The sequence below is a fragment of the Equus caballus genome, chromosome 26, assembly GCF_041296265.1.
Source record: "Equus caballus isolate H_3958 breed thoroughbred chromosome 26, TB-T2T, whole genome shotgun sequence".
NCBI lineage: Eukaryota > Metazoa > Chordata > Mammalia > Perissodactyla > Equidae > Equus > Equus caballus.
Genome location: NC_091709.1, coordinates 40,220,454 through 40,241,313, shown reverse-complemented (window position 1 = coordinate 40,241,313; position 20,860 = coordinate 40,220,454). Strand labels below are relative to the sequence as shown.

Sequence of the window (20,860 nt, the reverse complement as noted above, 5' to 3'; positions counted from 1 at the left end):
AAACGCCTCTGTTATACTTTGTACTACTGAGTGGCTATAACACAACTTTCGTAAATATGCTCCCTGTTGAACGTTTAAAATTTTCAATTTAAAAAAATCACTCTTACAATGTTGCTATTAACATCTTTACAAATCTGATTTCTTTCTTCTTTGGTTACCATTTTCAGGATAAATGCCTAGGATTATGAATACCAAATCAAAGAGTGTAAATGTTTTTATAGCCTTTAAGAAGAGAGTAGTAATTCAAGATGCCAAGAGTGGCTGATTTAAATAGAAGGTTGTATGTAACATGGGAGGTGAGAGCATAGAGCCACAAATAGCAGGAGATTCTGAAAGCAGCTGCTCCCGCTATTGTGCAAAGGACTCTCTCGTGTTATGGGAGAACTCTAAGCTGACAGCAGACTTTTTAGGTTAGTAACACCCCTGCCACTGTCCTAGGACCCAGGGGTCTAATCCAAGCCACCAGGGCCTAAATTTAGTCGTTGAACAATAAGAGATTTGTAATTAGCTGGCTTGTTGCCTCTAGAGGATTCTGACAAAGAACCACAAGGTGTTTTGTGTTCGAGAACCTTGTAATTCTCCAAGGCAGTTGTGAAAAGCAGTATAAACCTAAAATTGAAAAGAAGAAGTGTTCAGCCTAAAAGATTTTTTTTTTTTTAGGAAGATTAGCCCTGAGCTAACATCCGTGGCCAATCCTCCTCTTTTTGCTGGGGAAGACTGGCCCTGAGCTAACATCCATGCCCATCTTCCTTTACTCTATATGTGGGACGCCTCCCATAGCATGGCTTGCTAAGCGTTGCCATGTCGGCACCCAGGATCTGAACCGGTGAACCCCCGGGCCGCCGAAGTAGAACGTGCGAACCTAACTGCTGCGCCATCGGGTCGGCCCCTGGCCTAAAAGATATTGAGTTGGAAACAAATAAAAACCACTGGTAATGGGAGTATAAATTGGTCTAACTACTTTGGAAAACAGTTTAGCATTATCTTTTAACACTGGACGTTAGCTCAACCAGTAATTCCTCTTCTTGGTCCAAACCCAGAGAAACCCTTGCCCACGGGCCCCGGAGACAAGTGAGGGGCTGTTCAGAGCAGCACTGTTTGCCAGAGCAAACAAACTGGAAATAACTCATGTCCAGCAGAACAATGGCTAAACAAATGATGGTTTAGACATACCATTGAACCTTATACAGCAGTGGAAACGAATAAAGTGCAGCTATGCCCAACTGTATATGTGTGAATCTTAGAAACACTAAGTGGAAAAGATGCAAGGCTAAGAAGTCTACTTAATGAATAACATTATTTTTATAAAGTTATAAAACAAAACAGGGTACTTTGTAGGGATAACATTCATTTGTATTTAAGATTCCTTCCTTCCTGATTGGCCCTGAGCTAACATCTGCTGCCAATCCTCCTCTTTTTGCTGAGGAAGACTGGCCCTGAGCTAACATCCATGCCCATCTTCTTCTACTTTATATGTGGGATGCCTACCACAACATGGCATGCCATGCGGTGCCATGTCTGCACCCGGGATCCAAACTGGCGAACCTCGGGCCGCCGAGAAGCGGAACATGAGCACTTAACCGCTGTGCAACCAGGCGGGCCCCAAAAGTGGAATATTTTGTATTCATCAAAAATCATGTTATTGAAGATATCAGTTCCAATCACCCCTGAATTCCAGCTCTCCTATTTACCAGAAACCTCAGCAGTGATGGGAAATTCTCACCTGAGATTTTCTCTGACCTAGAGTTATTCTGGAAACCATTCATAAGCGCTTCCCCAGAGGTCAGACATGATTCCTTTCCCCAAATGCTTAGACTTTCCATTTATTTCCTTCTCTTTCGGTGGAGTACTGGAATAGACACTGTGTGTCAGTCTGGGTCAGACTACAGGATAACGAATTCCCTATTCCCCAAAACAGACAGGGGGAAGCCTCAAGTCCTTGTTTGATATTGCTGTGCTGAAAACGAAGGTTTCAGGGTTCAGAGGGCAGAATTAAGACTCCATCCATCCAGCCTTAGGGTTGCCATGGAAATCTGCTTGTGCCCTTAGTAAAGGACAGTAAGAGTTAAGTATCCAGATTTCAGTTACTCTTGTAATGAAGGAAGGAGTAACACTGGGGAAAGAAATCCACTGAGTAAACAACTTGAGCCCATACTCTGTACCTCCTTCTCCAAACACCCTAACACAAGTAGCCCACTTGGGCGACTTTTCTCTCATTGAGCAAAACCTTCAGCCAACGTCACTATGTGCCAGGAATAAAGACAGATCCGGCCCCTGCCCCCAAGGTTTTCCAGTCTCCAGGGGAAGGCAGACACGCACGGTACAAACACTTGCAAAGGGGTGAGTGTTGTTGCAGCGGAGGTGGGAGGGAGCCTCTCTTAGCCTAGGAGTGGAGGAGGCCCATCCCCAGGAGGTGACATTTTGGCATTTAAATGAAGACCTAAAGGACAGGTAGGCGGATGTTGGGGATGTTGGCGAGGCAGTGTTCTGGGCAGCCAAGCGGAGGAGGGCAGCGAGAAGGGCGCTCTGGACGAGCCAAATATCCGGGCCAGTGGGGCCAGTCGTGGCCGGAGCCGGCTGGAGCGCGGTCAGGGTTAGGGGCCGCGCGCGCCTCGGCAGCGGGGCCCCTCCGAGGGGTCTGCTGTCCTGGCCTTTCCCACCGACTGTTCCCCACGCCCCCGCTGCCACCTGCTCGGTGCTGGGCGGCGACGCCTCGGCCCCCTCGGGTGCATTTCGGCGGCGGCCGCCCACTCCGTTGGCCGCGGCGCGGGGCGCAGGTGCGGGCGCGGAGGCCGGGAGCGCGGCGGCGGGGGTCCGGCTCGGCCCACGGGGACGTGCGGCGCTGATTCCTTGGGCTTGGTCTTGCCAGGTAAGGGGTTGAGGCCCCTGGGCTGCAGCTCCTCCCGGGGCACTAGGCACACGCTGGTGGGTGGGCCAGATACTCCTGCTCGGTTTCCCGCTTCGATCCTCCTGTTTACCCCCCTAGGGGGAGTTTTTTTTTTTTTTTTTTTTTATAGAAAAGAATATTTTAATCACGGCTTGCTCTTTTGATTTTGCTTTTCTCTCATTCGAGATGCCCGATGGGGTCTGAATGCAATCACCCTTCCAGGGCTGGAATCTTGTAGAAAGCAGGCTGCAGAAGGCAGAGTTCCAATTCAGCAGCATCATCTGCTCTTGGCTTCTCCAGCAAAGGGCTCTATTTACTATTTCATAAACACAGAACACGCTGGCCCTGTGGTTACTGAGTTGCTTCTTCCCTTTCCACAGTCTGAATTTCTCTTTTAATGCCACCAGATTTACTGTTATTTTATTACAAACTGCCTGCAGTGCGTTTGCGGCTAAGAAGCAGGGTTTGCATAAACGCATTGTAAAAATCACAGGTTGACTTGTACAGCCAGGGACATCAACAAGGGGCATGGTGGCTTTGCTGCCCCCCTTCCTGGAGACTCGATACTGGTGCCTCTGTGGAAACATAAATGCTGTGAGAACAAGGAAGCAAGGCCACGGGCTGGGAACCTGAGCTGTATACAATGTTCCCGTTCTCCCACAGGTTTTTCCCACCAAACTTCCCTTTCCAGACCCATGAAATTTACAGTAGTAAAGGTTTATAATAGGTATGACTTTTTTTTCCCCCCTTTTAAGCAGTGATTGGCTTTCCCTAAGCACAGAAGTCTCACTTCCCAGGAGAAAATGTTTAGGTTGGCAGAGGGAGAAGAGAAAATTCTGTTATGACGTCACTCATCGGCCCCTTGTCATGGTGTTTTCAGAGGACGCATCTGTGCCGGGTGTTACCACAGTGTATGTCATTTCAGGCTATCTAGTTGTTGATAGTTACTGTCATCTGTGCGTTGGGTGACTCCATACTCCCAAGGCACTCTGCCTGAGGACACTTAGTTTTTGACCCCTCAGTGCCTTTACTGTCCCCATTGTCCCTTGATGCCCCTCTGGTTGTCGCTGTGGTCTTTCCTGCCCCGTCTCAGGGCTAAGATAGGTGCTGTTCTCGATTCTACCCAGATGATCAGGCTGCAGTTTCTCTCAAATGTTTCTGTCCTCCGTCCTACACAATGGGGGATCCTACAGTATATTTTCTGACTTAATGTGATAGAAACTATTTAAAGCAGCAGCCCAGGACTGGATGCTGACTTCAGTTTAAATCTTATTCCGTCGGGAGATGAAATGACTTAACCTGAAGGGGTGGTTCAAGTGGTAGAGACGTCAAGCGCTGTGACTGACAAGCTGAGGAAAATTTTTAGGTGAACCCGCTTTTCCATGCCTGAGAAAGACAGCGGGGTCTAAGGGAAAGGAGCCTCACTTTGTGTAGACCTCAGAGCCCGAGTTTGCTGCTCTGTTAAAAAGAGGTAATAATACCCCAGAGTTCTCACGAGGATGAAATGAAAGCACCTTCCCCTTTATTCCCTTCCTATTGACTGGGTCCAGGTGGGTTGATCCTTGATCAGAGCAGTCACCCCCCAGCTGTGTGCCCATGCTCCGTCTTCATCTCATGGCCACATCCTCGTGGATGCTATTATTCCTGCAGTAGAGCAGTGGAAAGAGAGACCCTTGCCCATGTTCACATGGCCACTGAATGCATTCACGTGTCGGTGTGGGGAGTTGGGGGTCTGCGGCAATACTTGAATCCAGCATGCCTGACTCTGGATCCTGGCCTCTATAACTTCACTATACTAACTATACGGCGCTCAGGCTCAGCCCCAGACTGCTGAGGGATGCGCTGTTAATGCTTTTTCTCATTTTGTTTGTAAAGGTTTTAGTCAGTTTCCACATTCATTCATCTGATCTCCATAATCGGCCCTTTAAACCTGAGGCCTTTACTCAGGAAATGGGACCGGATGGTTAGGAAGACAATCAGTGATGTACTCCGTGTACCTGGAGCGTCAGTAGTCACTTGTTTGCAGTTAGGTCTCCGAACCATTGAGATGGTTTAGTCTTGAGGCTGCTGAGTGTTCGTGTGTGTGTGTGTGTGTGTGTGTGTGGGGGGGGTTGTCTGATCTTCTGGAAGCTTATGGTACTAATTGCCCCAACTGGAGGTTCTGTTTGATGGGCAGGAAGCTCCTCACAGATGCTGACTCCCCTCCCCCACCCAGGAAGGAATTTGACGTGCCCGGGACGTAAAGGACCACTCCCCTCTGCTGGATGGAGATCAACTTGCTATCAATAGAGACAGTTTTGTGACCACTTCGCTCTCTAGTGGCCAACTGGGTAAAAGAGATAACAGTGCTACCTCCTTTTACACATGGAGGCATGAGCCAGTTTAGTTTCAAAAAGTTGATTGAGCACCTACGCCGTGCTGGCACAGTGCTCAATACCAGGGATATGAAGGTGGGTCAGAGGTCGCTGCAAATCACATCCTTGTAAGTGGAATCACGTGTAAATGTATTAGGACCCCCCCCCCAGAACTTTAGAGCTTGAGGGGGCAGTTAGAGATGATCTGGTTTGTGTTTCTCCTTTTTTTTTTTTTAAAAACAGTTGAAAAACTGGGTTCCAGAGAGATGAACTGATGTGCTGGAGATGTGCTAGTTAAGGACAGAGAAAAAAAATGCCAGTGAAATTCAGTTGCAAAAATAGTACAGAGTTCTTCACCCAGTTTCCTCCAGTATTAACATCTTAGACAACCGTGGGTTAGTGCAATACTAATTAAGCCACGGACTTCAGATCGCCCCAATTTTTCCACTGAAGTCCTTTTTCTGTTCTAGGATCCAATCCAGGGTACCACATTGCGTTTAGACCCTGTAATTTTTACCTTTGGGTTTTCCTAGTCTTGAGATTCCTTAAAACAGTAATGAATTGGTGTCATTCAGGTGTGACAGTGTATCTCAAGCCTCTTTTGTCTTCTGGTATATGCTTTGTGCGTTTTCAGAGCCAGCTGCTTGCCCAGTGGTCTCCGTGAAATCCCACTTGGTGTGTCCAAGTTCCGGATGACCCCAGCCTGTCCAATATCTGGATACAGAAGGCTGTCCTGGGGCTAGCAGTGGCACACCCCGAACCTTCTGCCGCTGTTCCTCTTGGATCTTGAGTCTCATTTCAAGGTATTAATGTTGTGCATAGAGCATTCTTCGCTCTCCGGTGCCTAGTTTATCCAGTGAAGGACTTTGGAGACAGAAAGAGATAAATTCAACCCCCAGCTTCCCCACCTAGTCATTGGACCTTGACCAAGTCTCCCAGTGGTGCTAAAATTCCATTTCCTCCGCAAGATGGAGACAGTAGGCACCCTTCTGGGTTATTGAGTGGGTTAAATGAAAGAATGGACAGTGAGCTTGGTGTGATGTGGAATGAATGAATGGATGGATGGATGGCACTAAGGGGAGACCAGGCCAGGAGGGTGCAATGGAAGGTCTTGAACGCCAGGCAAGACCCCCTGAACTTCCTGGTGGGCAGAGGCAGACACTGAAGGGTCTGGGAAGGGGAGCGATGGGCTCAGAGCCGCACTTTAGAAGGTCAAGTGTGGAGGTGCGCTGGAGTAAGCAGAGCTGTGGGGCACGCGAGGGTGTCGTGTTAGCTCTGATGAGAGCAGAATGGGGGCCTGGACTGGGGGCGTGGTGGTGGGAAAGAGAGACGCTCGAGAGACCGTGCGGAGGTGCCCTCCACTGATACAGGAATAAAGAGGATGCGGGGTGGAGGGGCGTAAGGACTCCAAGATGACTGAATTCTAGGTCCAGTGAAAAGGAGACTGTGATGTCATTAACAGGAGAGAAATCAGAATAAAGAGGTAAGTTGTGGGAAAAAATGTTATTTGGTTTTACTCATGTTGCATTTGAGATACTAACAGAATATCCAAGTAAAGATATGTAGAGGCGATGATCCTGGCAGTGGAGCCTGGGAGAGGCCAGAGCTGGCAAGGAGAATCTGAGCATCACGCCCAGGAGGGTGGTGCTGAAACCGAGGGCAAGTGGAACCACCAGAGAGGCCAGAAGTTGGGGGCAAAGACCCACTCATACCCAGTGCTTCAAAGGAGGGTCAGAGAGACACAGAAGGGGTTACTGGGAAGTAGGATGTATTAGTCAGCTCCGGCTGCCTAACAGAGTACCACAGACTAGGGCACTTAGACAGAAGAAATTTATTTCCTTACAGTCCCGAGGCTCAAAGACCAAGATCAAGGTGTCAGCAGGGTTGGTTTCTTCTGAGGCCTCTCTCCTTGGCTTGTAGACGGCTATCTTCTCCCTGTGTCTTCACCTGGTCTTCCTTATGTGTCCTAATCTCTTAGAAGGCCACCAATCATACTGGATTAGGGCCCATCTATATTTTTACCTTAATCACCATTTTACCTGAATCACCACCTTAAAGGCCCTCTCTCCAAACACAGTCACGTTCTGAGGCACTGAGGGTTAGGATTTCAACGTGAGAATTTTAGGGGGAAACAATTCAGCCCATAACACAGGAATAGAAATGGAAAAGTGAATTTTGAAAGAACTCAAGGGAAGAGTTTCAGAAAGGACAAGGGCTGGCTACTGGCATGTTTCTTCTCAGATCCACTCACCCTCGTGCCTCTTCCTCCTCTTTCCCCTGATTCTCAAGGAGCGAGGGCCCTTTGAGGTTCCTCTTCTGTTTGGCTTCCACTGAGGTTCAGCCAAGGGGATGGTAGGAGGCCAGAGGAATGGGGAAGCCAGGGGAATTTCCCCCTTCTCTCTAGCTCTGGCCAGGTCTCCAGCAGGAGCTGTTTTCCCTGTGGCTCCATCTGCCACAGGACAGATGTGTGAGGTTCAGGCTTCCACCAGGAGACCCTGGCTCCCAGGCTGAGGTCACTCCATATCCTTGCGGTGTGTAGCGGCTTTCTACTATTTCTATTCTCTGGGTTGCCTCACTGTCCTGTGTTTGCCGTGTGAGCACCTTCATCGTGTCTGTAGCCAATTCTGAATACTTAAATCCCCCGTTTGAACATCTAGAGTGGTTTGTTTCCCTGACTGGTGGAGACATGATGGCCAGGAAGGCAAATGCTGCAGAAGATGGAAGGATGAAAACTGGACACGGCTAGATCTTTGAGACATGAGGGTAGAAGCTACAATTCTGGGGATGAACAAGGGGATCCTTGTCTATCTGATGGGTTTATACCAATTCTCACTAAGGTTTTAGTGTATATACTTTTGAGATTGAGCACCTTTTCATGTTTATTGGCCAAATGGGTATACTGTCTCTGAAGCGCTTGATCAAGTCGTTAGCACCTCTTCTTTTTTCCTGACTTTCTCTTATTGGAGTTCTTTATATACTGTATTCTAGACATGGATCCGTTAACAGTTGTGTTATCTGATAAAAGTTATCTGTCTCATGTTCTCATTCCATGCCTTCTCATCTATAATGTATTACCTATTCTCCTTCCACAACTTGTCTTTTTTATAGTGTCTCTTAATAGAGGTTCTTAATTTTAACATATCAATCTTTTCCTTTAAAATTAGCATTCTTGGGCCAGCCCCGGTGGCCTAGTGGTTAAGTTTGGTGAGCTCTGCTTCAGCAGCCAGGGCTTTGTTCCTGGCACTGACCTACACCACTCGTCTGTCGGTGGCCACGCTGTGGTGGCGGCTCACGTATAAAAAGAGGAAGACTGGCAGCAGATGTTAGCTCAGGGCAAATCTCCCTCAGCAATAAATACATAAATAAAATTAGTTTCTTAGTATCTCGATTAACTAGTCTTTCCTTATTTGGAGGTCACAAAGATATTCTATATTTTAAAAGCTTTATAGTGTTTCCTTTTTTAATCACAAGATTTTTTTAAATAAAGGGAATAAAGTCGGGGCTGGCCCCGTGGCCAAGTGGTTAAGTGCATGCCTTCTGCTTCAGTGGCCCAGGGTTTCGCTGGTTCAGATCCTGGGCACAGACGTGGTACCACTCTTCAGGCCATGCTGAGGCGGCGTCCCACATGCCACAACTAGAAGGACCTACAACTAAAATACACAACTAGGTGCTGGGGGGATTTGGGGAGAAAAAGCAGAAAGAAAAAAGAAAAGAAAAAAGAAGACTGACAACAGCTGTTAGCACAGGTGCCAATCTTTAAAAAAAAAAAAGGGAATAAAGTCAATTAACTGTTAAAGGACAGAGCAAAACCGATTCCCGGACTCTTTCGATTCCTGTATGCCACACCTTCCCCATCTCTTTACTTTTTCTTCTTTTAACGTTTCTTCCTCCTGAAGTACACCCCTTAGTGAGGGTCTGTATGTGGTAAACTCTCTCAAGTCATTGTATTTCTGAAAACATCTTTTTTTTGTTGTTCTCAGCTTGAATGCTAGTTTGGGCAGGTACGCAGTTCTAGGCTGAGTTGTTTTCTCTCAGTATTTCGAAGCTATTATTCCACTGTCTTCTATGCAACTCCTCTGACTGTGAAGTAATCTGTCTTCTTTCTCAGGTAGCTTTGGAGAGTGACTCTCTCCTTGGTAGTCTTCAGTCCCACTCTGCTGAATCTAGGTTTCAATTTGTATTTATTACATTTGGTATTTTCGGTTAACTGTGGAAAATAAACTGCACATTTGACTTAAAAGCAAGAACTGCTTGGGAGGTAGGTAGGTAAGAAGGAAGGAAGGAAGGGAAGGATGACAGGAAGGGAGGAAGGAAGGAAGGGAGGAAGGGAGGAAGGAAGGAGAGGTTTGTGCTTAGCATACGCCAGATCTTGAACACTCAACCTCACAGGTGTCCTTTGCACATGACTGTGGCCTCCCCTCACTCCACAAAGTGCCCCCTGCCCAGGAGGGAAGAGGGGGCTTGTGCCACAGTTGAGGGGGGAGACCTCATGAGGCCAGTCAGGAGGGAAAGGTAGAATTTGTGGTCGTGAGACTTCAAAAGGCTACCTGAAAGGGGTCACAGTGTTTGCCCGAAAAACATTTAGGATCGATCATTTTGTGGAGCATTTTTCTGTCTCCAACGACTCACATGTAGTACTATCTTTTTTTTTTTGAGGAAGATTAGCCCTGAGCTAACATCTGTTGCCAATCCTCCTCTTTTTGCTGAGGAAGACTGGCCCTGAGCTAACATCCGTGCCCATCTTCCTCTACTTTATACGTGGGACGCCTGCCACAGCATTGCTTGCCAAGCAGTGCCATGTCTGCACCCGGGATCTGAACCGGCGAACCCTGGGCTGCGGAAGGGTTAACTGCTGTGCCACCGGGCCGGCCCCTCACATCTAATAGTATCTTATATGGAGGAACTGAGTTCTTTCTCCTCCTCTGTGGACATACCGCCCCCACATACATATCTGTATATTCATAGATACGGTTTTCCAGAGTTCATAACTGCTCTCCTTCGTTAGACAGACAAGGGAGGAGGGGCAGGGTCTGCCTGCAGTGGGTATTCAGGACGTGGGCCAGACCTCAAGTCCTTCTCAAATTAAATCTCCTTTTTAGGTACTGCAATTGCTTGAACAAACAATTCCTATAAATCTAGCAAATAAAACTTAGCAGTATGGCAAATCTAATCTTCACTTAGATGTTTCTATACTGTTCAGAAACTCAGTAAGATTTCAACTTAAAAGCAAGTACCTGTTTCAAAGCAGTTATAAGGCTGTCCCTGAAACAGCCACATGCTCTGACACATTTCAGGTGTATAAATACCAAATACACATAGATTCTTTATTAATCCAGAAACATAAATCTATGGTTTTGGCTCTTCCAAGCCTTTCTATACTTAACTCAAAATTTTATTGGATTAGGAGATGGATGCTCTTAATGAAAACAGTCACTGTCCCAGTTGACTGAGATCATTTATCTTTGGAGATTTTTGCTGGTTTTTTAATGAGATGCTGAATTGTCAGCTACTGTCATTACGTCAGTGACTGTGTAATCTCAAGGAGCGAGTTCAGTTAGCCCCTCTCGGGATTTGGGTCCAAGCATTACCTATTTCTGCCCGCTCAGAGGAGCCTGCAGCTCCCAGACAGGCTGATCAATTCTCAAGATGTATTTAATTTTTAAGATCTATGGATCTAATGACATCTTGTACTGTCTCAGAGTGTTAGGACCATCCAGCTCTTCAGGAGCTTAAAACGAGATCCGATTGACTTCTGGTTGTGTCTTGTGGCTCTCTCTGCTGTGGCACACAGCTTATGAGGTCTTTGTACTGGGGCTCCTTTGGGTCAGAAACAGCCTTCTAAAGGGAGAATTTACAATTTACTAATCTTCAGCAATATAATAAATGAGTCAATTATACAAACATAACCAAATAATAAGACTCAACTACAGCATATTTTATTGTACTTTCTTGTACGATACTTAAACTTTTATTGTGGGTCATCATGGACTCATGGCTCTTCATAAATTTGATGCATTTCAATTTGGTACTCAGATTGTCCTAATTTGGCAAGTGCGCGTTCCTTTGGGTTGGCTCCAGTATTCTTTTGACACGACCCTATTTTTCTCGGAAGCTGTCCTGCTTTCTAGCATGAGGTGTCCTGGCTTATCAGGTACCTCCCTTAACACCTGAATTGGCCATTTCTCTAAGGATCTCTAGTTCTTTTTAACAGAAAAAATAGCATGCATACCAGGATCTGAGCACTATGGCGCATTCTGGGGTAAAGTTACTCTGAGGCCATCTCAATGGATAAAACTAGAAAAGCCTTTCTTTTTCTCTTAAAGACATGAGTTCACATGAACTATTTTCAATAGTTTAAGGTGTTCTAACTTAAAGTTCTTTTGATCCCCTAATTTTATCTGCTCTTTATTTTGCATAATTAATAAAATAGCTGTTTGCTTGATTTGACAGTGTGATTGTTCTAAAACAATTGATATTAATATGAGCATTAGAGCTACTCAGTAGAGATCAAGGTTGTCTGCATAGTTTCTTTAGTTTTTAGTGTCCTGGGAAGGATATGGTAATTCATCATCTTGTTCAGTCCAGCTCTTCAAATATTCATCTGATGGAGAGTTTGGTTCCATTGGTTCACTTTGCTTTCAACTTGAGGCTACTGTTATTCTAAGAGGTGAGAGTTTTCTTAGAAGGTGGTAGAATTTAGCAAGCAGTCTCCAGCCACCTTTAGATACTGAATTACCGGAGGAGGGTCCATCTTGCCATTCCATTTTGAAATCAGTTCAGTCTACAACGTTCTGTAAAAGTTTCATCACTAGCGCCTCCATCTATTGTCACTTAAAACATAGTTAAAAGAGTCATATATGTATGATCTCTAGCCAGACTAACTGGTTCTGCCTATTATTAAATTTCTGATATTAGAAAGTATACATTTTACACAGTTGGTAAATACATTTTAACTATACTCAATCCCATCTTAAAACTTAGATCTTGGGCCGGCCTCGTGGCCAAGTGGTTAAGTTTGTGCGCTATGCTTCAGCAGTCCAGGGTTTCACCAGTTCAGATCCTGGGTGTGGACGTGGCACCGCTCTTCAGGCCATGCTGAGGTGGCATCCCACATAGCACAACCAGAAGGACCAACAGCTAGATTATACAATGTACGGGGGAGGGGGGGAGTGGTGTGTGGAGGGGGAGGGAGTGAGGGGGGAGGGGAAGGAGGGGGAGGCGGGGGAGGAGGAGAAGAGAAGACTGGCAACAGATGTTAGCTCAGGTACCAATCTTTAAAATAAAAACAAAACTTAGATCTTGTTTTAAAATATATGTAGCATTCTCTTAAAAATTTAACATAGTATGTTACATATTGTTATACCAAGACTTAGAGTAAATAAATTCAAACAATTCTCTCAGTTAACATTATCTTGACCTCCTACTAGTCAATGTTTATTTTTACTGCAGGGAGCTAGCTATATTTTGACATTCCATATAATGAAGAAATAATGACACATTACATATAGGCTCTGAAGGTTTTATGTGAAAGCATCTTTTAATTCTTGGGTCAAAATTCACATCTTGCCTTGACCATTATCCATATATTTTTTTTTTTTGAGGAAGATTAGCCCTGAGCTAACTACTGCCAATCCTCCTCTTTTTGCTGAGGAAGACTGGCCCTGAGCTAACATCTGTGTCCATTTTCCTCTACTTTATATATGGGACGCCTACCAGAGCATGGCCTGACAAGAGGTGCCATGTCCTCACCTGGGATCCGAACCAGGGAACCCCGGGCCGCTGAAGGGAAATGTGCACACTTAACTGCTGCGCCACCAGGCCGGCCTGTTATCTGTATTTTTAGTTATAGACAACTGGTGTAGAACTCAGAGTCTTTTTGATAAATATAAAACTTCCCAAAGCAATAATATTAGAAAAATAACCAAAGTTTATAAAAATAAAATGCAATTAAATTAAAAAAATTCTTTAATACAAAATTTACCCATCTGGAATAAATACTTTTAAAAATTGGGATTCCAAAATTAATCTTTGACCACGGGTAGCGGTGGTTCATTTGATCCCTACCTTAATAGGGCCTGTGCATTTGCTAATCAGCAAGATTTATAATGCCAACTTTTTTCCCTTTGAGGCCCTGACCATGGCCCAAACCTTTAATCTGTTCTTTCTCCCATAGCTTGCTTCTATCAGTCCAAAACTGCATTTTTCTTTTTGAGTTTAAACCAATAATAAAAAGGATTATTGGTTTAAAATGGCTTAATTCACTTAACTTTTAACTGCATACACAGATGATCACCCTGACACTTTTTGGCTAATAAACACACAGATCACAGAAAATTGCATATTCAAAGAGAAGCTCTTCACATTTTATATTTTTTACCAACAAAAGCCTCATAATTTCAGTCAAATATCTATTTAAATTATTTTCTTGGAGGGCACTTTTTCAAACAGATGGTCATTCTTGAGACCCTGGGGTCTCTGAACATCATTTGTTTTTAACACTTCAACACTGTTGTGGAGGGAAGAGCTTCTTTTATCTATAAAACAGAGAGTTTGTCCTTTAACTGCTAAATGTGAACAGTTTACAGTGACAGCGATTTCAATTTCAGCATCTACTCAATGCTTCTTACTAGACGGGGATTCTTTATTTCAAAAACAAACCATCCTCCCCAGCTCTGGCCACGTGACTGATTGGCGCCCGGAATGCTTTCCGAGTTCAGACAGGGCTAATGCAGTCTGAAGGCTCCCCCTGGGGAGGGGCAGTCATCCGTTTAATGGGGGGCGGACAGCTTCCTCTAGTGGAGTGACATTCTTTTGGTTAACACCCTGCCTCATCCCCAAACCATCATTTCCAGGCTATGCCTCTTAAGGGTAGGAGACTGGAGCCTATGGGTCTGGGAAGGCTTTTCCTGAAGACAGCCAGTCAGATTTTAATGGGGTACTGGGTTACTGAGGTGATCTTCAGTGGCTGGCTGGTAACCGCTCCATCCTTTCTGCATTGACGTTCTTATAATTAACAAAGTCCTGCTTTTAAATTCCTAGTCTGTGGTTTTATTCTCCACAACAATTTGGAAGAGTGTCGTTAAGACTCTGGAGCAGCGCAGACCCAGGAAATGACAGGTGGTCTTTAGCATGCTTCTCAAACTTAATGTGCTTGTGAATTAACTAGGGGTTGTGTTGAAGGGCAGATTCGGATTCAGTGGGTCTGGGTTGGGGCCTGGGATTTTCCATTTCTAGCAAGCTCCCAGGTGATGCCCATGCTGCTGGTCCAAGGACCAGACTTTGAGTCGCGAGGGACTATAGGCTGTGAAGCAGGTACACACACAGTGAGATCCCCTCATATCTTAGTTTTGCATCCTTCCCCGTTTCTTTTGCTCTGTGGGGATGATGAAGCTAAGTTCCATGCCTGAGCCTTCTTCATCATTTTAGGTAGGATCATAAACAGAGCCTGCTGTGTGACTGTTTGACTTCTCTTACTCCTCCCCTTCTATCTGCCTTCCTGTATTCCTTCCCCGTGTGAATGGTGTCAGTGCTCCTCAATGTAAGGGTCAGGAAGGGACCTCACCCCCTTCTCAATTCATGTTGACCCACTGTGATCCTCATTCCTTATAACCCAGAACTGGTAGACAGATTGACCCCTACATTTTCCAGTGATGTCCTCTGAGACCATGCCATCTTGGAGCACCTAAGGGTAAACCTGGAAAATTCCCATTCTGGCCAGATGGAGTTGTGGTGTCTGTGGGAGGGTGAGGTTGCAAAGCTGTTAAGGAACTTGGAAAAACTGGAGATGCTTGTGACCTTCAGGTAAAGAGATGACCTCTCCTTACCTAGCAGGGGTGGAGAGACTGGTCCTTAGAGCTGTAATTCAGCAGGCTCCAAGAAGGCCATCTCAAGTGTTTGTCCAGTAAAACACTTAGGCCTTATCATTTTGCTAAGCTTTTTCACTAATTCCAACTTACAGCCCCACGTTATCATGGCGGGGCAGAGTCCCTCTCAGAGCGGACTCTCTCATTTATTTCTCTAATGACACCATTTCAGGTCCTGTTACCATGCAGGAACCCACTTCCCAACTGCCATGTCCTGTAGGGAAGTGTAGGATATGGCTTCGGCCCTGCTCATCGCTCTGGTCTTTCTTCTCTTTCTGTGATGCTTACTTTGTTTTTGAGCCCAATTCTTTCTTTTTGGATTCTCTCTTTTTAAATCTATGGTTGCTATATGCAATGGGCAGAATTCATTATGTCATTTGAGCAGAAGTCTGATGTTCTGAAGTGGGCTTTCTATACTCCTATCTTAAAGCAGATGCATAAATGTCAGGGTACTTTAAAAATCTATCCCTGGATGAAGTAAGATTAGGAAGTGGTGTCCCTCATTGCTTTAACTGCATTATGCCACTCACAGTGAAAATCTGTGCTCTGCTTCAGAGCTGTGGAGGGCATTATTCTTTACATACTCCCTTTGAAAAAGATGAGGTTTCACGAGAGAAATCTCATGTCAGCGTGAGGAATAATTATGCTTCTCTTAGGGGACAAGAACACTGTGAATCATAACTGATGTCTCCCTTTTTCTACTGGTCTGAGGATGCTCACCGTCAAAACTGGTGGCCCACATGTACAAGAATAGGCAGCTTTTTTAGTGCTGATCTGTCTTCAACTTGTTTCCTGCCCTTATGTTAAAATATGACTCTCTCTCTATATATATTTTATTGCATTGTATGAATTTATGTAATTTATCTTAAAATCCTTTTTGCATGAAGGCCTAGTATCATCTAATCAAAACAGCTTCACCTTATTTTCCCAACTGTACTGGGTAGAGGCTGCGTGTGCTGGCACACTGACTCCCGGTATGGTGCTGGTTAATTAGCGTTACGGACATAGACACAGCCCCTTCCTCAATCTGCCTCCCACTACTCAAGGAAGGGAGGCCGGACTCTGGCTTAAACAGGCCAGGCAGCCACTGAGCCTACCCCTTGGTCCCCAACGTGTCACCAGCCCCAGCATCTCTCGTCTCCCTCCATCACCCCCTCCCATCCGAGCCCGCGCGGCCTCCCGTCGCTATCACCCCCGGATTCCCCTCGCGCGGCCTCCCGTCTCCCTCCAACACCGCCTTGGGGCGGCCTCTCCCAGGCGGCGCGGCCTCTTCCGGCCTCGGGAGGGCGGGCGGGGGCGGGGCCGGGGGCCGGTGGTGCGAGCGTCCCGGGCCCGCGCCCCGCCGCCGGCGGCCGGCCATGCTCATCACGCTGTGCTACCTGTACCTGTGGGCGCGCTGGGGGCGCCGGCCCGCCGCGCTCGTGCGCGCCACGGTGCAGCGGCTGCGCGCCTCGCGCTGCTCCTTCACCTTCTGCGGCGCGGCCGCGCTGCCCCGGGGCGCCCGCGTGTGCCTGAGCCGCGGCGGCCGCGTCTTCTGCGTCGGCGAGAGCCAGGTGGGCGGGCGCGGGGCGCGAGGCTGGGGGCGCGGCGGGGTCTCGGGCTGGGCGGGGCGGGACGGGGCGGGGCCGGCGGGGGCGCGGCCTCCCGGAGGGGTGCGAGCCGGAAGCGCCCGCCGGGACCCCGCGCTCCGCCCGGTGCTGTGCGGGCCGCGGGCGCGCGGTGCCCACGGGAGCCGGAGGAGGGGACCGGAGAGCGGCCGCCTCTCCATGTCGTGCCGGGGCGAGTGTGTAGCCGCGTGGCTCGTGGTATCGCGAACACGCGTGGACCTGTGTGCCTGGGCGATGGCGATTCGCACCTGCACGCCGGAGGAGCGCCCGCCCAGAGTCTCTCTCCTGACATCGTTGCCTCCACTGTGGGCTGGAGTTTGGTTGAATTCAGAGAAACTTAAATCCTCAGCTTTCTGTCACGTGTCTCCGGAGGAATAAAAACTGCCTTGTCCCCCTCTCCTCAGTTGGGACATTTACCACCCAGGGCACCCCACTGATTGTCGTTGCATCTTTTTTATTTCGGTTTGCGCACAGTCTTTGTTTTTTGGGCCAGTGCGAGGTCTGGTGTCTCAAGTTTAGCAGGCTCTGTCACCCATTGTGTGACTTGGGCCGTTCGTTTATCCTCTGCAAAACCTCTGCTCTTTTTCTGTAGAGGGAACGACAGTTCTTTCCATCAGGTACTGGAAATGGACCTGACTTCTCAGAGCAGTTTTGCGTGAATTTCCATTGCCATCACTCATATTGTTTTCATTGACATTTTAAGATTGACACCGGAGCTAACAACTGTTGCCAAACTTTTTTTTCCTTTTTTCTGCTTTTTCTCCCCAAATCCCCCCAGTACATGGTTGTATAGTTGTATATTTTACCTGTGGGTCCTTCAGGTTGTGGCATGCGGGACACCACCTCAGCGTGGCCTGACCAGCGGTGCCATGTCCACGCCCAGGAATCGAACCTGTGAAACCCTGGGCTGCTGAAGCATAGCGCGTGAACTTAAGCACTTGGCTCGGAGGCGGCCCTTGTTTTCATTAAGATTTTAAAGTGTTTGGCTTTCCATTGGTTTCCTGCCCTTTCCACTTCCTTCTGGAAAGTTGGCTTGCTTCTAGCATTAAAGTGAGATTTTTCTATGTGTGTAAAACTGTAACGCTGGTGTGGGAATTAAAATCTTGTCTCCTGTTTGAATATGTTGTTGAGGTTCTGCTCAGGCCTGGGATTATACTGTGCTGCTAGCAAATCAGAAATACCCTTCCTTGTTAGTATGCAATCACACACAGAAAGGGAGTAACTGTTTTCTCAGTTCTAAGAGAGTGTATCTCTAGTACTACCCAGAAGCTGGGGGAAGCTGTTCATTCATTACGTACAATGGAGCCTGGGGGGCAGGCGGCCTTAATTCTTTCCAGGAACGCTCATTGAGAAAGATAAGAAAATGAGGAAAAATGGAGTGGTGGATTTTTCCTTTGCAGTGGTTTCCAAACTGGATTCATTTCCTTAAAAACGTAGCCTCTCAGGTTTAGATTAGAGTAGAAATTTTGTATGTTCAAAAATATCCAGATGTAACTATCTTTAATTTTCTTGGAAGACAGTCTTACTTTTGAAGGCCCCCATGACTTGAGGGGTCTACTGTTGACTGCAGCTGATGCTTCGCTCCAGCCCGGTGCCTGCGGCCAAACCCGCCGTGGGCTCTTAGGGGTTCTGTAAGGTGCTGTGCACCAGCTCTTTGCACAGTTCACTGTACCTCACCCGAGATCTTTGCCCACACGTCACTGTCTCCCAGAGATTCTCCCGTGTTCTCCAGACTAGAGGGGACCACGTGCTCTGTGTCCTCATAGCCTTTAGATTACAGTTCGTATTTCCAGTTTTTTCCTTTTTCTCCATAGGAACTGGGTCTGTTGAGCTTAGCAGCTTGACCTGGAACAGTTGCTCAGCATTTCAGTGAGTGAAGGAGTGTTTGCTGGTTGTTGGATTTAAGCTCTGATGTTGAAGGCCTACAGCTGGAAAGCCTGACAGTTTATTTGTGATTAGCTGCTGCTATGTTAGAATTTAAAACATCATGGGGCTGCTGATTTGGGTTGGTTGGTACCTGGTTGTCAGTCTGCGTGGACTGAAGTAACGTTATAGACCTGAATCGCAGGCCTTTGTTGTCTGTATTTTATATAACTAAAATTGGATGCGGAAGTACTGAACGTGTATGTTTATATAATTGAAGGTCCCACAATAATTGATAAGTTTAACTAAAGATGGTTTATACAGACAGGAAATTTTAAACTTTTTGTTTAATATATGCTTTCTATGTTTAAGTGGACAGTCTGTTTTTTGTTTTTAACTACTGTGTTGATAATTATGTTTACCCGTGGAGAGGAGTTGTTTCTTCCCCCAATTTTCATTCATTCATTATTTCAACAGATGTTTATTAAGCATCTACCATGTGCCAGGTTATTAGGCCCGTTGAAAAGACCTTTTGATCTTCCCAGCAAGGGTGGGTTTGAACCGATCAGCAACACCGTGCAGCCTGACCCAAATGTCTTTTTTTGGTGGTGATGATAAGGTTTGGCCCCTGCAACCTTAGATTTCAGCTATTTCTGCTCTGAATGTGGCTTGGTTTTAGTGGGTTAAAGCCTTTTAAAATAACCACCATTTCAGGCCGGCCCCATGGCTGAGTGGTTAAGTTCGCACGCTCCACTTCAGTGGCCCAGGGTTTCCCTGGTTCGGATCCTGAGCATGGACATGGCACCGGCTCATTAGGCCATGCTGAGGCGGTATCCCACATGCCACAACTAGAAGGACCCACAACTAGGATATACAGTTATGTACCAGGGGGCTTTGGGGAGAAAAAGGAAAAATAAAATCTTAAAAAAAATAAAATAACCATCATTTTAGAGCGATTTCAGGAAGGAGAGCAGAGATAAAGGGACATAGCCAATCCACTAACCAATCTCGATGCTGTAATGACCAGAGGAAATGGAAGAACAGCTCCTCAGGCTTCTGTCCACCAGCATGGCCTTCTGAGCCCCTCATCTTTAAATGTGCTTCCGAGTTGTAGTTTGGAAAGCTCTTCCATGCTCCAAGCAGTAAGGAATGGGGAGGAGAAGCTCCGTTTCACAATTAATTGCTTGGTAACAAATATCTAGAGATGTTAAAACTGTCGTGAGTCATAGAGGGGATGTTGCGGCTGTTTGAATAGTCCCAGCTCAGTGAGAAACGCTGGGTTAACATGGTATCTGGGAGCGCATCCTGTCACCTGATTTAGATCGCACCTGGAATTACAGACGAGGGGCATCTGGATGTTGCTGTGAGTGACAGCTGTGGTTTGAAGTGGTACTGAATCCTTTTATTTTGTTTCTTTCCCTCTGTCCAGTCCATTGATGACTTGAACAAATGGGCCCTGTTTCTCGTTTCTCCATTTATCCTTGAAGCAGAACACGTAGCTTTTGTGACAGAGAGCATTTGGGTGCAAGGTGAGAATTTGCAGAGACCGTCCTCCTCTTCAGAAACCGTGAGTAACGTGTTTTTCACTTGTGTACCCTAAGGAAACTGGGTGTGTTAATCAAAACTAAATTTGTTTTTTGTGAGCGCTCTTTCCGGGCCTTTGTGACTCCATTTCTTTTTGGATATTTTGGGGTAAAAAAATATATTAGTAAAATTCCTTTCACCTGTTTCTTTTTACGTGCTTGAATATGGCTACTAGAAAATTTAAAACTACCCGTGGCTTGTGTTTATGGCTCACATTGTGCTCCCATCACTTCAGCTGCAGCGGAGGCTGAGAAACGTGGTCCATAGCTGGACAGCCGTAGGTTCAGTGAAAACCTGAGGTTCTTTTACTGTAAGGGAGAAAGACAGACTAGATATGGGGAGATAACGAACATCTCTGCCACAGTTAGCATCTCATTTAATTTGTGTTCTAAGGAAAATTTAATCAAGATCTTGCTTAATGGCAGTTACTTATTCTTAATTTCCTGGGGTGGAAAGATGCCGCCCTACCAAGGAAGATGGCTAGTATCCAGTTAACTCATTTTATTTATGATCAGAGAGTTTGGTGGGTCTTGTAACCAGGAGCAGGAGATGTCCCGAGCCGGTGTTTTGACCTCTCTGGCTATGACACCAAACTCCATTTTATAAGTTGGTCTTTAAACCTTAAAAAGGCATTGATCTCATAGCTCGCTGTCTTCTCTCTAAGTCTGCAGGTCCCGTTCAAGTTGATTGCTCAATGGGGTT

The 20,860-nt window shown here is 46.4% G+C and overlaps 1 protein-coding gene across 9 annotated transcripts in view; it reads left to right on the top strand.

Annotated features, from left to right (window-relative positions):
- Positions 1–2,176: 2,176 nt before the first annotated feature.
- The window catches only part of HLCS (holocarboxylase synthetase), a 199,811-nt gene continuing 181,127 nt past the window's right edge, over positions 2,177–20,860 (top strand). For 2 of the 9 annotated variants that reach the window (XM_070252289.1, XM_070252287.1), the window contains exons 1-2: positions 2,177–2,340; positions 20,004–20,141. Coding sequence is in view for 2 of the 9 variants with exons in the window: in XM_023630127.2 (XP_023485895.1) it covers positions 16,463–16,657; positions 20,004–20,141 (333 nt within the window). In the remaining 7 variants the exon portion in view is untranslated. Of the gene's footprint in view, positions 2,452–2,834; positions 2,870–16,389; positions 16,658–20,003; positions 20,142–20,860 lie in introns of those variants that run through there. The other 7 variants (XM_070252288.1, XM_070252286.1, XM_070252292.1 and 4 more) reach the window with 6 other exon arrangements.